Here is a 12,869-nt window from a genome sequence, read left to right as displayed (position 1 = left end):
GTAATGAATTAGGGAATTAATTGATTCCATGACTTCCACCTTGGTTCCTTTTCTACTAAAAAATAAAGCACGGCTGAAAAGCCAACTTGTATATCCAGTACAGTAAATATTGGTGCAGGGAAAATGTGCAAGAGAAAATGATCAAACTCCACACAGGATTTTCATTCAAAGACAGAGCTTGTTGACAAGAACCTTTTAAATGCAGAAGTTTGAAAAGCTCTGAGAAGCATATTGCAAAAATTGTACACTTTTTGGTGGTAGTCTCAGTGATTATAGAGCAGAAATCAGCAACTCAGAGGAGCTCAAACAGCTGCATCCTAACAACATTAGCTTAAAAACACTCTCTCTTGGCCCTGGAAAAGCTTGGCAGCTTTCCTTTTGCTGTAGATGACACTTTAGGATTCAAAACCCATCTAAGAAATTGCATGTAAATAAGAAACAGGAGTGGAAAAATCTGATATGATTAAAAATGCTGGAATTAAAATGTCAGCTGAGCTAGCATTAGGGAGTTGCAGACAAGCCTTATGAAGCAAGGCTGATGTGCTGTACACTCCAACCACTACCAGATTTCAGCAGAATGGAGTGGGAACTGTGTTTCAACACTGCTCTTGGGGGTCTGTGTATCAGATAAAAATGTTACTGAACCTGTTTGTGAAGCTGAGGTCTTGGTATCAAACTGCAGAGGTTATACCAGCAGCTTGACTCAGGTGTTTACTCAACTACCATGTGATTAAGGACGGAAGCTCCACGGTAGATGGCTAGATCTCTTTTGCTACCACATTTTTCCCTGATAAACTTTAAAATAAGGCTTAGCTAATTTCAAAATTATGAGTGAAGGGGAAAGTATGGCCACCAGAATGTTATTTATTATACAGCTTCTGAGGTTGTAAATACCAGAGAGTCTTGCTATGTGTACATGCTGGTTTGGGGGAAGATTAGGGCTACAGTCTACTGAAATACATCTGTGTTTCTGAAATCCACACACTTGTGCTTGTGCACAGCAATCCATACTCAGTGACAGAGTGGGAATCAATTGAGCTCCAAAATTTAATTAACTGATCTTCTAATTTAGTGGTAGAACTGCCTTGCTAAAGTCCGGAGTTCAGCACTGTCCTCAGCTAATTGATTTGACCCTGTAGCCTTTGCCTCTTCCTTTGGTCCTTGTTCAGTTCACTTAAGTCAGCTACCAACAGTGATTTGAGTCTTTGTTTCTCATTTAGTTTGGGAGATGGATGTACTTTCCCAACTCGTTTGGTGATTATGGATCCAGAACAACTTGCAGTCTCAAGCCAAAATGAACCTGCCAAAAGGTAGCTATAGCACTTAAATACTGATTTTGTACTGTTTCATAGTTATCTAGAGAAAAAAATATTGTTTCATAGTTAGTTTTTGAATTCTTTATGCTTCTTGTCACTTCAGAGTAAGTTTGTAAGTCTTCAGTGAAGGACAGGATAGACTAAGACTGAAAACCTGACTATGTCTCGGTTTGTTGTAACATAAGGCTCTAAGGAAGAAGTAATAAAGAAAGTAAGGGAGCTTACTGGCTCTTAGCAACAATCAAAAAAGTCCTTGGGAAGAATGAATAATTGTCCATGGGGGAAAAAATGCTTATTTGCTTGGTTTGGGTTTTTTTTTTTTTCTGAAGGACAGGGTATTATTTGTATTTCGTCTCCTCGAGCATGCTTAAGCAAGTAATGCTGAGACATTTTGCAAGAGAAGTAGATCTCTCATGCTGGGATTTTTAGCTCATTACTTTTTATCCCTCTCAAATTTGCATGTTTTGTATCTTCAGTGTATTTTCAAAGTGACAAGAGTCTCTGTGTGCAGTTTCTGTTTACATTTGCCACCTCAGAAGTCTCCTACATAGTTTAATGCATTTGTAAGCTGAAGGTTGTTGCCAACAGCAGTAACCTGAGTTACCAGACATTAGAGGATTCAAAGGCAATACAGAAAGGAAGTTACTTCCAGTGCAACATAACCTGTGGAATTTACACAAGAACAGGACCCTTGTGCAAACAGCAAAGTATCCTTTTACATTCAGAAGATTGTTCAGAAGAAGGCCCTGGCATTTGCATGGGATAAAATAGCATTTGGCTATGCTTCCAGATGGAACTGCATAGTTTTTCTTTTTAGCTGTGTGGCAGTGTTATTGTCAGGGTGCCATTTCTTGTGTCTCAATCTGTGGGTTTTTTCCATTAGAAGTGAGTGGCCTGTGTCAGGTAGGGGTTTATTTTAGACTAATGACTGGAACAAGCCTGCAGAGGAATTAGGGCTGGGGGCAGGCAGCCATTTCCAGTTGGCACTATAGGGTTTTTTGTTATTAACTTTGCTTTTAAATAACTTCACTATTCTAGGAATGTCTGAAGCTGCTACTACTGGTATTACAGAATTCCTGTTGACTTTGCTTACTTTTCAGCTCTGTCACCACTCGACCACTCAGTGAATCACAAAATCGGTTGCTGTCTGGTGATTGTCAGTGGGTGGAAACTGGCCCTGAAGAGGAAAATGTGAAATCAGGTAGTGGTTTTGTTTGTGGTTCACTTTTCCTTTTTTTTTTTTTTTAATTTTTGACACCTAGAAAGTCCTTAGGAATTGGCTGGAGTGATATAGAAGAAACTGTGTTCCATGGAATAGAGTCAGGATGTTTAGAATTAAGGCTAACTTGCATCTCATGTTCTGCTCCAAAATTATTTGTGTTATGGTAGTGGATGGTATATGGATAAATAATTCCACTTTTGCACTTCAGTTCTGAGATTTGGGATCTATTATGTTTGGTAAGGGGGAGGAAAATATTTTTGTAAAAGTAGGCACAACATGGTCAATGTGCTTTCTGGTTTGAAATCTTTGCTATTTGTTATGCAGATCTGCAAAAACACATAATTGAGATTCTCTCACATTCTAGGTGCAAAAAAGCATATTATAGTTTCATTGGAAAGTTGATCTCAGCTAATTACTAACCAACCATCTCAATGAGAAACAGGTAAGACTAACATAATTGATTGCTATTTCTGTACATGTATGAATAAAATTGTCATCTCAAAGTCAAAAATCAACTAGTCACGGAATGCAGAGGAGTCCTCTGATGTTGGATGGGTAATAACAAAGTATAAACAAAATTCAGAGTGGCTGTTGAGAAGACAAGAATGGCAGTAATGCTGTAGTGCAGGAAACATGGGTTGGCTAGGCCTGGGATGAGTCAGACTAATCCTGTAATTTAGATTAAAGTGGGTAGTGCTGGATTTGTTACCTGACCAGGGAAAAGAATCTGATGCTAAATGCAATTCTGAGATGAAACACTGTCTTGAGGAAGATCTCCTTAAATGGCTTTTTCTTAGTCATTTATTGGTGGGCCATGTTCTGCTCTTTAGGAAGCTGCATGTGCCTGAGGAAGGAAGATCAGTAAGTGAATACAGGTCTCTGCATACAGACTGCTCTGTCACATTTGGAATTGACAGTGATCTTCTGGAGTGTTTCCTGCATTCAAGTGTCCTGTGTGCACTTTGCATATAGGAAATACAGCACCTTCTGGTGCATATATGAAAGTTCTTTTGGTGTATTTCCAATGACTAAATTAGACTTCATTTATGTTGGCTTTCTACTGTGGTGAGCTTATAAGTTACCATTAAGTTTTTCTGTCTGGAAGACAAACAAATCTTATTTGGTCAACTAACAGCTGTAAAAGCTATAGCTGAGTCATTACTGCCTCTTTTTTTTTTTTCTTTTTTGGTTGTTGTGGTTTTTGTGGTGAGGGTGATGTTTTTGCAAGTAATTCACATTTTTATCAGAAATAAAACACTACATTTGAATTTGGTAAGCTCAGTAATTTTAGGATTACTTTTGTTTCCTTTCCTTTTATTTTTTTAAGGAGCCTTCTGACCTAAAATTATAGTTTTGGGAGGGAGTTGGTTTGTTTTTAAGGAAAAAAAAATCTTTCTAAAAGGCCTTTGTGGGTGATGGTGTGATGCTTGGCCTCATGTTGGTCAGAGTGCTCAGTGTAAACTCATACAAAACCAAGATTAGACTAGTTAGTTACAACTTCTGAAAAACCTACTCAACCATGAGAACTCACCAATGGTAAGTTTCCCCTTTCCAACTTTTCCTAATGTTATATAAATGTGCTAAAGAATATCCCAAGCAAGGGGTTCCTTTCAGCCTCCAGCTATATAAAACCTAATCTGATCTAAATAGGTCACGAAGGCTTTTCTGTTCTTCATGGAGCAGAATAGAAGTTTCTGAGAGCAGCTCATCCCAGCAGCCTTTGATAGGGTATTACAGAAAGGTCCTAATCTTTCTTTCCACTGACCTAGAGAGGGAGCATGGATGACTGTTTTAAGCTAGACATTTAATTGGTAATAGTTTGAGATTAATTTCTTTTCTATCCTCCCTCTCTTCCTAAAATGAGGCCAGATTTAATAAAGGAAGAATTTGTACTTTGTGTTATATTTGCCCTCACTACACTAGTTTTAAAAATTGTATAAATAAAAGTGCATAATTGCACCCAATGGAAAAGCATTTGAGTATGTGTTACCTTAAATTAACTCAGTAACACAGTGTTTGAACCATTCTGAGTTCAGTGGGATTTGATCACAGTTTAGGCCAAGATGGTTCATTCCAGTCCTGCATTTCTAAGCAACTACACAGTAGCTGTGAGATCCAGGATCTGTTCAATGCACTTCCATAAATCCCTGTAACAAGCCAATAGTTGTATTTTGGAATTTTGGGCCCATAACACACAGGAGAAGCAAAGTCATGGCTGATTCTGGTGTACAGAGCTTGATTTGCAGAAGAAGGCCAGTCCCTCAGCTTCACCTAGGCAAATACCATTTGTGTCCTCACATCTATCAAATTAATTCAAAAATTGAATTGCCAGTCAGGGATCCAGAATACTTTAGATGCAGATCAGTGGTGATGGATTGATGTTCTTAGCACTGATAAACTTCCAAAACATAAGAAGTATGAAATAAAAACCCGCACCATCCCAGAAGGCTATTTCTGAGCTACAGTTGCCTTAACTACTTGCCTTAATCAGAAGTCTGTAAATCATATTACCCAGGTGCATTTGTGTAATGCACTATGATTTGTTTGTTCAAAGCTAATTGGATAATTCTATTAATTACCTTTTTTTGTTTCACTAGGTTTCTGCAACCCATTTTGAGCTTGAATATTACTTAATTTTGTTTGGAAGAAGTTGAGCAGGAAAAAATGGAACATGAACATTTTAGGAAGAGATAAGAAATTCAAGTTTCTGCACAGTACAATGGATTCTTGTAAGCACTATTGCAGAGCAGGGAAGTTAAGACAGATGCCTTAAGATTCTTAATGTGCATTTATGCAACACTGAATTACATACTGCTACCAAAGGGCCAGATCCAGAAGTGCCCTGCTTGGATGCACAAGGTCCAGAGTGGGAACTATGCATTTCTTTTATGCTGCAGTGGTGGGGGTAAATTGCAGAGACTCTTACCTCCTCACGGGCAAACTTCATACCTTAGGCACTGCAGAAGTCACTTCCATAGCAGGTCTCCAGAGTACAGAAGGAAAGAAAAAAGGAAAAGGAAGAAAAAAAAAAGTCAGCCTAGAGCATGGTCAGCAAGTCTGAAGTGGGAGTATACATAGTTCAGATGCCAGATGTTGGGGAAGGGACTGGATGATGTCTTCTCCTCTCTTCCTATTAACCAGTCTACCCCATGATCACAGCTCTCCAAGTCTTTTGGGACTGAGGTTTCCTTCTACTAGCTGTGCTTTGGAGCTAGGCAATACCAACAACATAAAAGCCTTTAACTTGGGTGTTGCTTTTTTGCTATAGGATTGAGCTTCCTCATCATTTTAACTTGATTTATTTAACTATACTAAGGACAGAGCTCAAAGAAGAAAACTTGGGTTTTAGTTGAAAAAAAGATGGATTATTACTTTCCAACAATTGTCAGTCAGCATACAAGGAAAAGACAGTCCAAAAAGAAATTAACAGTTCTTACATTTTCTGTTACTGTTTGGTGTGTTCTGTGTAAGGCAGCAACAAAATGGTCAAGTACCCCTGAGAAAAATCATATTGCAGTTGTGTGTTTCTAGAGACAGAACCAGCAGAGTACTGCTTTTTCCATGGGACTCTTGATGGTTTATAAATACTGTTTTATACTTCTATCTTTTTAATAAAGGCACAAGGTTTTATTGGTCTAAAGTACAAATATCAGGTACTTAAGATTAGTGTTAGATCATAGATCTGTGTTAGCACACTGAAAAATTGCATCCTTTAGTCTCCCACTTCCAAGTCCAGTTTAAGTGATGCTGAAATTGCTAAAGACTGATGGCTTTGTGCAGCAATGTACCTGCTTACAAAAGGCAAAATGTGTTTCTTTTGTGAGGAATCAAGTCCATCCCATTCTTGGCTCAAGACCTACAGCAAACAACATGGGGGATTTTTTTCCTCACTTCTCTACAGAGAAGACTGCTAACTCATCTTTGGGTGGTATTGGAATTTTGCACCTGGAAAAAGTGGCAAATACTGTTTTTCTGTCTGTAAGATTTCTGATGTTCCGCTGCTGCTGATTACAAAGAGACATGAGCCCTTTTGATACAGACTGAAGGTAGTAGTCAAATTGATGATCTAGTCCAAAAAAACCTGTTTGGTTTGTCTCCCAGACTGATTGCTACTTGAGTTAAATATGTTAATGATGGAAATACTAAGGTATCAAGTATACTGTAAGGTTTAAAATAAGTATTTTTTGTCTTTGGATATAATAAATTTTTCTTAAATATTAATCTTCTGGAACAAGAACTCTTTGAGAACTTATGATTTCACTGTTGGATATTCTTGAGACAGAAACATTGGTCCAAACTTGCATGTTTTATAAAAGTTGCAGAATGTTTCTTCAAACTTTGTACAAGAAATTTTGCATTTGCTAATTCCAAAACTTACAAAAGCATTTGCTACACTCTGATCTGAAAGGTTTTGCTTTTTCTTCGCAAATGTTAAGTGAGAAGTGCCCATCTTAACATAAGCTCTCAGCAGTATTGCACCAGCAAAATTTCTTGGGGAAGATAACAGAGGAGGAAGACTGCATGTTCAAATGGCTTGTTCTGAACACCAAAATTTGCAGCCCCAAACACTGGTGGAACTGTCTTGGCTTTTACTGCATCCATGTATTATAGCTGAAATAATACATCCATGCACAGGCATCATCTAGCAGAAGTATAAGCAAAATGTATGTCAGAATCCTAAGTATCGCTAAACTCGGCAATATGGTCTTTGCTGCCCCCACCTGCTCCCCAAAGTGCTTCATATGCCCCTGCCATGAATGTATGTATCCTGTAATCCAACATCAGGAGAACTTGTTTGATTTCTTTAGTCAGGATAGTGAATCTACAGGAAAAACTGCAAGTAAACAGACTGTGCTATCTCCATGTGCATTTTCTAGCAAGTGCTGCTCTTCTGAAACCACTTCTTTGTATATCTGGACATTTTTGTGGCTTTTCATGAAAAACTGACAATTCTAAGTATTTATGCAGATCACAGGAATATTTTGTCCCAGATTTTTCCTCATATTTGAGGTAAGAAAAGGAGAGCAGTGGGTTTAGGATCATCCTGAGGCCAGAGTTACTGTTGGTATAAAAGCAGGTATTACTGAAAGTCACTTTCACAAATACAAAGTGTAGTAAAATGATTGAAAGATGATTCTCCCACATTCACCACCCCCAACCCCTTTTGGTTTTTTTGCCTGGGGAACTGGGGACTAAGAGAAACCACAGACTGATTTAAAGGAATTAAGTTCTCTAAGGGAATTGTACTGCTGAACCCTAAGGGCATGCCAGCCAGTAGAATAGAGGGGTTAGGTTTTCCTGGCAGGCCTGGCCTTTGGGGGAAGTATCATGGCTAAGGCAGCCAGGATAACATCCTCTGCCTTTGGATTCTGTCCTGAGTGCTCCCTAGGCTGGGCTGTGCTGTGCCAGAAGTCCATGAGGGAGCAGGGTGATTCTTTGGCTGCTGGGCTGCAAGCAGCCATACGTGTGTCCCTGCTAGCAGAGGCAGGGGCTGCAGGAAAGGGGTACTTTTGGCCCATGCTCAGGAGATCAGAAGGGGGATGGATCCTGAGAAAATAACTGTTTAGGGTGTTGGGCTGTATTGTAAATGTTGGTTTTGTGCTTTAGCCCACTCTGTGTCAGGGAGTCTTGAAAATACCTAGGTTGCCATTAAAAATGCAGCCCTTAAGCTTTTAGATCCATTAAAGTAATGATTACTACAAGCAATACGTAGTAGTTATTGTAGGATAGTTGACATTGGCTGTGATTAGAAACTGCTTTCTTGTTTCTTTCTGCTTTTCTCTTTAAAAAAAATCTACATACACTCAATTTTTTTTTTTAATGGCTTTAAATTCACAGTGTGAAAACAGAAGCCTGATGCAGGGGAGGATTTCATTTTTCTGAAATGTCTTGAAAAAACCTGTCCCTGTGAATATGAGGCAGGAAAATCCACAAATAGAAATTACTTAAAGCTACACAATACTGGTTTTTTTCTGACTGTTATTTACTCACAGAGTGTGCAACACACACATCATTGCTGTGCCTACCAAAGGCGTATTATGGGAGGAAGGCAGGAAGAGGAGTATTAATTGATTTGACATTAATTGACTTCCTACAGTATTGAGGCTGTATTGATATAAGTCAGATGTGATTAAAAACCTCCATTTTACATAATCTGAGGGTTACTTTAGAGGAAGCTTGGGTACTTCTATTTTTAGTGATTTAAGTAGAAATCATGGTAATATTTTTGTTAAAGCTGCCTCTCAAGTGTGGAATTTGCAAGTACCAAGTTACTCTTAGTATGCTGTTCTTACAAACTGGTCCTGTTCTCCAGAGTGCTGAATATTCACAGTTTTCAGGTACTGTTTCTTTCCTTTGGTCTTGGGTGGTTCTTCTTTATTAATTATAAATCATTTTTTTGGGTTGGGATGAATTTCAATACCACTGAGGATGCAGACAAAGACTTCATGATCTAACTGGAGTATGGTCCAGTTGTAGCTAAGCAGAGCCCCAAGAGGAGGAAAACTGCAGTGTTTGCAGCAGTATTAATGTCTGGCAGATTTACCAAGATGCGATGGCTACAACACAGATTGAGCAAATCTGCCTGGATCTGGTGCACTGACTGACCAGATTTTTATTTAAAAGTTAAATAATGACAAAACCACAACAGCTTTGAGTTTCATAGTGTATGTTCTCCAAGGACACCCTCTAAAATTGTGTCTGACTGGGGGATTTGGGTGTGCATTTAGAGAGGTTCCAAAGAGCAGTTACTTTTAGCTCACAAACATGTCTTTTCACAGTACCTAAAAAACAGCAATGTGTGCAGCTTCAGAGGCTCTTCTATCCCTAAGTGGCACGAAAGAGAGCAGCTGCACATGAAGGGATTTAGTACTGAACACATTTGTTACACTCATTTCTATCAATTTATTTTGTATATAGAGCTTTTTATACACATTTTTCTTAATTATGTAACTTGTGAAACGTCATGAAGCTACAAGTAGTTTGTCTTAATGCAGATTAAAACTGGTGTTTGGCCATTTGTTTTCTGAAGCCATTACTTGAATTTGTTTCCATGAGGTAGTGAAGTCTGATAATGTTTACAGGATCACTTGCTTTGGTTTAGGGAGCTTTCCCCATCTTTCTTCCTACCCCCTGTCCTAAGAAACAGAGCTCATGCTCAGCAGTCAAGCAGATGTGTCAGAGATAACGAATTTGGATTACTTTGTCACCAAAGCATTGGGAGTGACACGCTGATTCCCTTCCATTTACACTGCTTAGCTGACAACTTAAAGACGCTTAGCATGGTCCTCTGTGATTCCTCCTGTCCCTTATCCTGTTATCAGCTTTATTGTGGGAAACTTCAATCTTCCTGAATGATGATTTACAATCATGAAGCTATCCCAGAGAGAGGCAGCATTCCTCCTGTTAAGTCTGTTTCATTTTTTACTTAGATGAATGAAACATCCCTCTTATCTCTGCATTCTTTTTGTATTTGTCAGCAAGGGTCATCAACATTTGCACTAATCACAATGTCCCAGCTATTCTACTTCCACAAAGTTATTTTTAATTGTGCTGCCTAAACTTGGAATGAGCTGTATTTAAGTTTGGGACAACGCGTAAAAGATACCTGTAACAATGATGCACTTATTGTATTTTTTTGTATGTTACAGATAGGACTCATCCTATGCACAGAGAAAACGTTGCCATTTATAGTTTAATACTTGAAGTAACTTTTTGAAACGGGCTTTTATAAATTAATAAATACAAAATCACATTGCTTTGCCTGGAAGTTCCTTCTTGTTTTAATTGTATTTGCAATTTCCCCATATGTATACTTTTCCATAAAGTTCTCTTAAGCCATTTATAACCAATGGAAGTGCATTCAAGATTTTGTACATCAGTGTTCAGACCTGTTCATACTTCTCTGAAGTATAATTCATGTTTAATAAAAAAGTACCATTTTAAGCCTCTTTTCCAAAGTGATATGAATGGACTTGGCACTTGAATTCATCAGTGAATGCAACATCAACTTAATAAAAGTATGTGAAAGAATCTGAAAATTGCTCAGCTGCAGCATCTGTGTTATTAGATCACCGAGAAGAACTGCCTACCGGGGAAACACTGCACCATTGCTCTGGTTTTTACACTCCAGCTGCAACAAACCTAAGATTACACTCACTCCTGACAGATCTTCCAGGTCACTGGGTCTTGTGGGGAAATAAAAACCTGACTTGTGGCTAAATCTTACTCCTCCACGACACTAAGCCTGACTTAGAAGTCAACTGCTCAAACAGGAATCAGCCACGTTCATTTTAGATCAGGATCAATCTGTGTAAGAGAGCTGTAACACCCAAGCTGACACTGACATGACAATGACACTGGCAGTTAAGTTCAGCAATTCTTTCCAGAAAGTTTTTTTAAAAATGGAACATTTTATAACATTCCATGAATTCCAGCCTCAACCCTCTGTCTCTGCAGTTCTAGTTCCCCTTGGTCCTTGCATACCTGATGGCAAGTGTCACAGTCGTGTCTCAAGTACCTGGTGGACACAGAACAATCCCTGAGGAAGGGAGAGTGACCAGCCCAAGCCACGTGGCTGGTACCAGCAGCACCCTCTCAACACAGCAGGAGTGTTCTCCAGGCTTTCAGAAGGCAATCACTGAAGCTATCTAGGTTATAGACAGCTGAAGCTAAACTAGGTTATCTGTAAATCACCACCACTGCACCTGGTAACTTGCTGTTTAAGCCCTGAAGAACAGAGGGTGAACAGATGATAGACAGGCACACAGAGAACTTCTCTAACAAAGCAATAATAATAAAACATAGGCTGTTCCAGAGGACTACCTTTAATGTAGTATTTGTACACCACAGCAACATCTTATTTGTCACCCATGCTAATTACAGTGAAATACCATAACAGGTATGAGAGTAGATCCCAGGGTAGTGCACAACATGTGCCAAATATAAATATGCTGTGTCACTCAACATGTCCACTTCTTTGTCACATTTAAGTGATTTAAATGATCGCTGATGTATCTGTGCTCAGGAAACTTGGCTTGTTTCAGGCTTTTGAAAGCTTCCCACTTGGCACGTCTCTCTTCTGTGTTGTGTTTGTATTCCTGTTCCTGTGTCAGGTAAGGTTGGCTGAGCCAATATTCGTTCTCTGCTTCAATTTCCAACCTTCGGATCATTGCTTGCTTCATGGAAATGGTAACCTGTCTTGGTCGCCTGTACTTGCCAATCCACTGTTTTCCAGGAATTCTCTTCCGCAGCAATACTGTTGTTAAGAACATGTTGCCTTAAAACATAAACAGAAATATAAAATACTCATTACATTAGGGAGAAAAATACAACTTTGACAAGAAAGATTAAAAGCTCTGCACTCACTCCACTGCCTTTTAGCTGGCTGGTTTGAAGGTTCAGGCTCAGAGCCTGGTAACCATCACAAACAGCAGGCAGCAAAAGGCCAGATAGACTGGAAACTTTAGAAGCAGAAAAGGGGAATTAACATCTATGTAACTTAAGAATTTATTCAGTTATTTTTACACTGCAATTAAAGCATACCCTCCATACATTATTTAAGAAAAACCCAGTCACAGATACTCAAGAGTGAAAGATTCACTTTGCTCATGTCTTCTTCAAATAGCTGTCAAAACAGAGTATTTCCAGCTCTGTCTTTTCGATCCAAATCTGGCCTTTCCTCAGCATGAGGTTTTGGACTACAGTCTCTCCGTAAGCTTATTAGTACGTAATGACCTAGTCTCGTATCCTGACCGAGGGAAATCTGTATCCTGAATTAGACCAAGCGTCGTAAGCGGAAAGCACCAACAGACCCTGCCACAGCACGCTGGGTGTAAGGGGCAGGAAAAGCCGAATGACGTTCAAACTTTACACAAATGCTCTTTGTTAAGCTGTTCATAAGTCCCACACCCGCTAATGCCCACGTTTCACGCTACACGGGATTTCATCAGCTCTAGGGAATCACAGAACACGCGGAGTTGGAAGGGACCCACAAGGACGATCGAGTCCAACCGGCCCTGCCCATGACATCCCCAGGACCCACACCATGAGCTGTCCAAACCCTCCATGAACCCTGTCAGCCGTGACCAAGTCAGTCACCCACGCACCTCTAGCACGGCACAAACCAGCGCTGCCGCTAACTGAAGCCAACCCACCCCGTTCCCACGGTGCAGCTCCACGCCGGAGTCCCACTCTCTGGCCGGATTTGAAGCGAAGCTGCGGGGATCCGTGCGGGCAACGCTGCCCCAGTCCCCAGCTCCCCTCCCGGCCTCACGCACCGGGAAGCTCCGGCAGCGGCGGCCCCGCGGAGGAGCCAAGATGGCGGCGGGCGG

General features: G+C 39.9%; 2 protein-coding genes across 6 annotated transcripts in view; one reads left to right on the top strand and one right to left on the bottom strand.

Annotated features, from left to right (window-relative positions):
• The window catches only part of ZDHHC20 (zDHHC palmitoyltransferase 20), a 44,696-nt gene extending 39,080 nt beyond the window's left edge, over positions 1–5,616 (top strand). For 3 of the 4 annotated variants that reach the window (XM_026790612.2, XM_005482525.4, XM_026790614.2), the window contains 4 exons: positions 1,221–1,310; positions 2,417–2,517; positions 2,903–2,980; positions 5,136–5,616. In XM_026790612.2, the coding sequence (XP_026646413.1) occupies positions 1,221–1,310; positions 2,417–2,517; positions 2,903–2,940 (229 nt within the window). In that variant the 3' untranslated portion in view covers positions 2,941–2,980; positions 5,136–5,616. The remainder of the gene's footprint in view (positions 1–1,220; positions 1,311–2,416; positions 2,518–2,902; positions 2,981–5,135) is intronic. The other variant, XM_026790613.2, reaches the window with a different exon arrangement.
• Positions 5,617–11,345: 5,729 nt separating this feature from the next.
• Positions 11,346–12,853, bottom strand: MRPL57 (mitochondrial ribosomal protein L57). Of its 2 annotated transcripts, none has more exons than XM_005482521.4 (2): positions 12,645–12,853; positions 11,346–11,815 (listed from the first exon to the last, which is right to left on the bottom strand). In XM_005482521.4, exon 2 carries the CDS (start codon positions 11,808–11,810, stop codon positions 11,499–11,501), a length of 312 nt encoding a protein of 103 aa, XP_005482578.1. In that variant the 5' UTR covers positions 11,811–11,815; positions 12,645–12,853; the 3' UTR covers positions 11,346–11,498. The 2 variants fall into 2 exon arrangements, with proteins under 2 accessions (XP_005482578.1, XP_005482579.1); XM_005482522.4 differs by having other exon boundaries at positions 12,693–12,850.
• Between the last annotated feature and the right edge of the window lie 16 nt (positions 12,854–12,869).

Source organism: Zonotrichia albicollis, chromosome 2 (assembly GCF_047830755.1).
Source record: "Zonotrichia albicollis isolate bZonAlb1 chromosome 2, bZonAlb1.hap1, whole genome shotgun sequence".
NCBI classification, from domain to species: Eukaryota; Metazoa; Chordata; class Aves; order Passeriformes; family Passerellidae; genus Zonotrichia; species Zonotrichia albicollis.
The sequence above is the reverse complement of the archived record's forward strand: the minus strand, read 5'-3'. Positions and strand labels throughout refer to the sequence as shown.

Bases quoted from the DNA above. Each gene is read 5' to 3' on its own strand.
- MRPL57 (XM_005482521.4), bottom strand. From the start codon at position 11,810: ATGTTCTTAACAACAGTATTGCTGCGGAAGAGAATTCCTGGAAAACAG.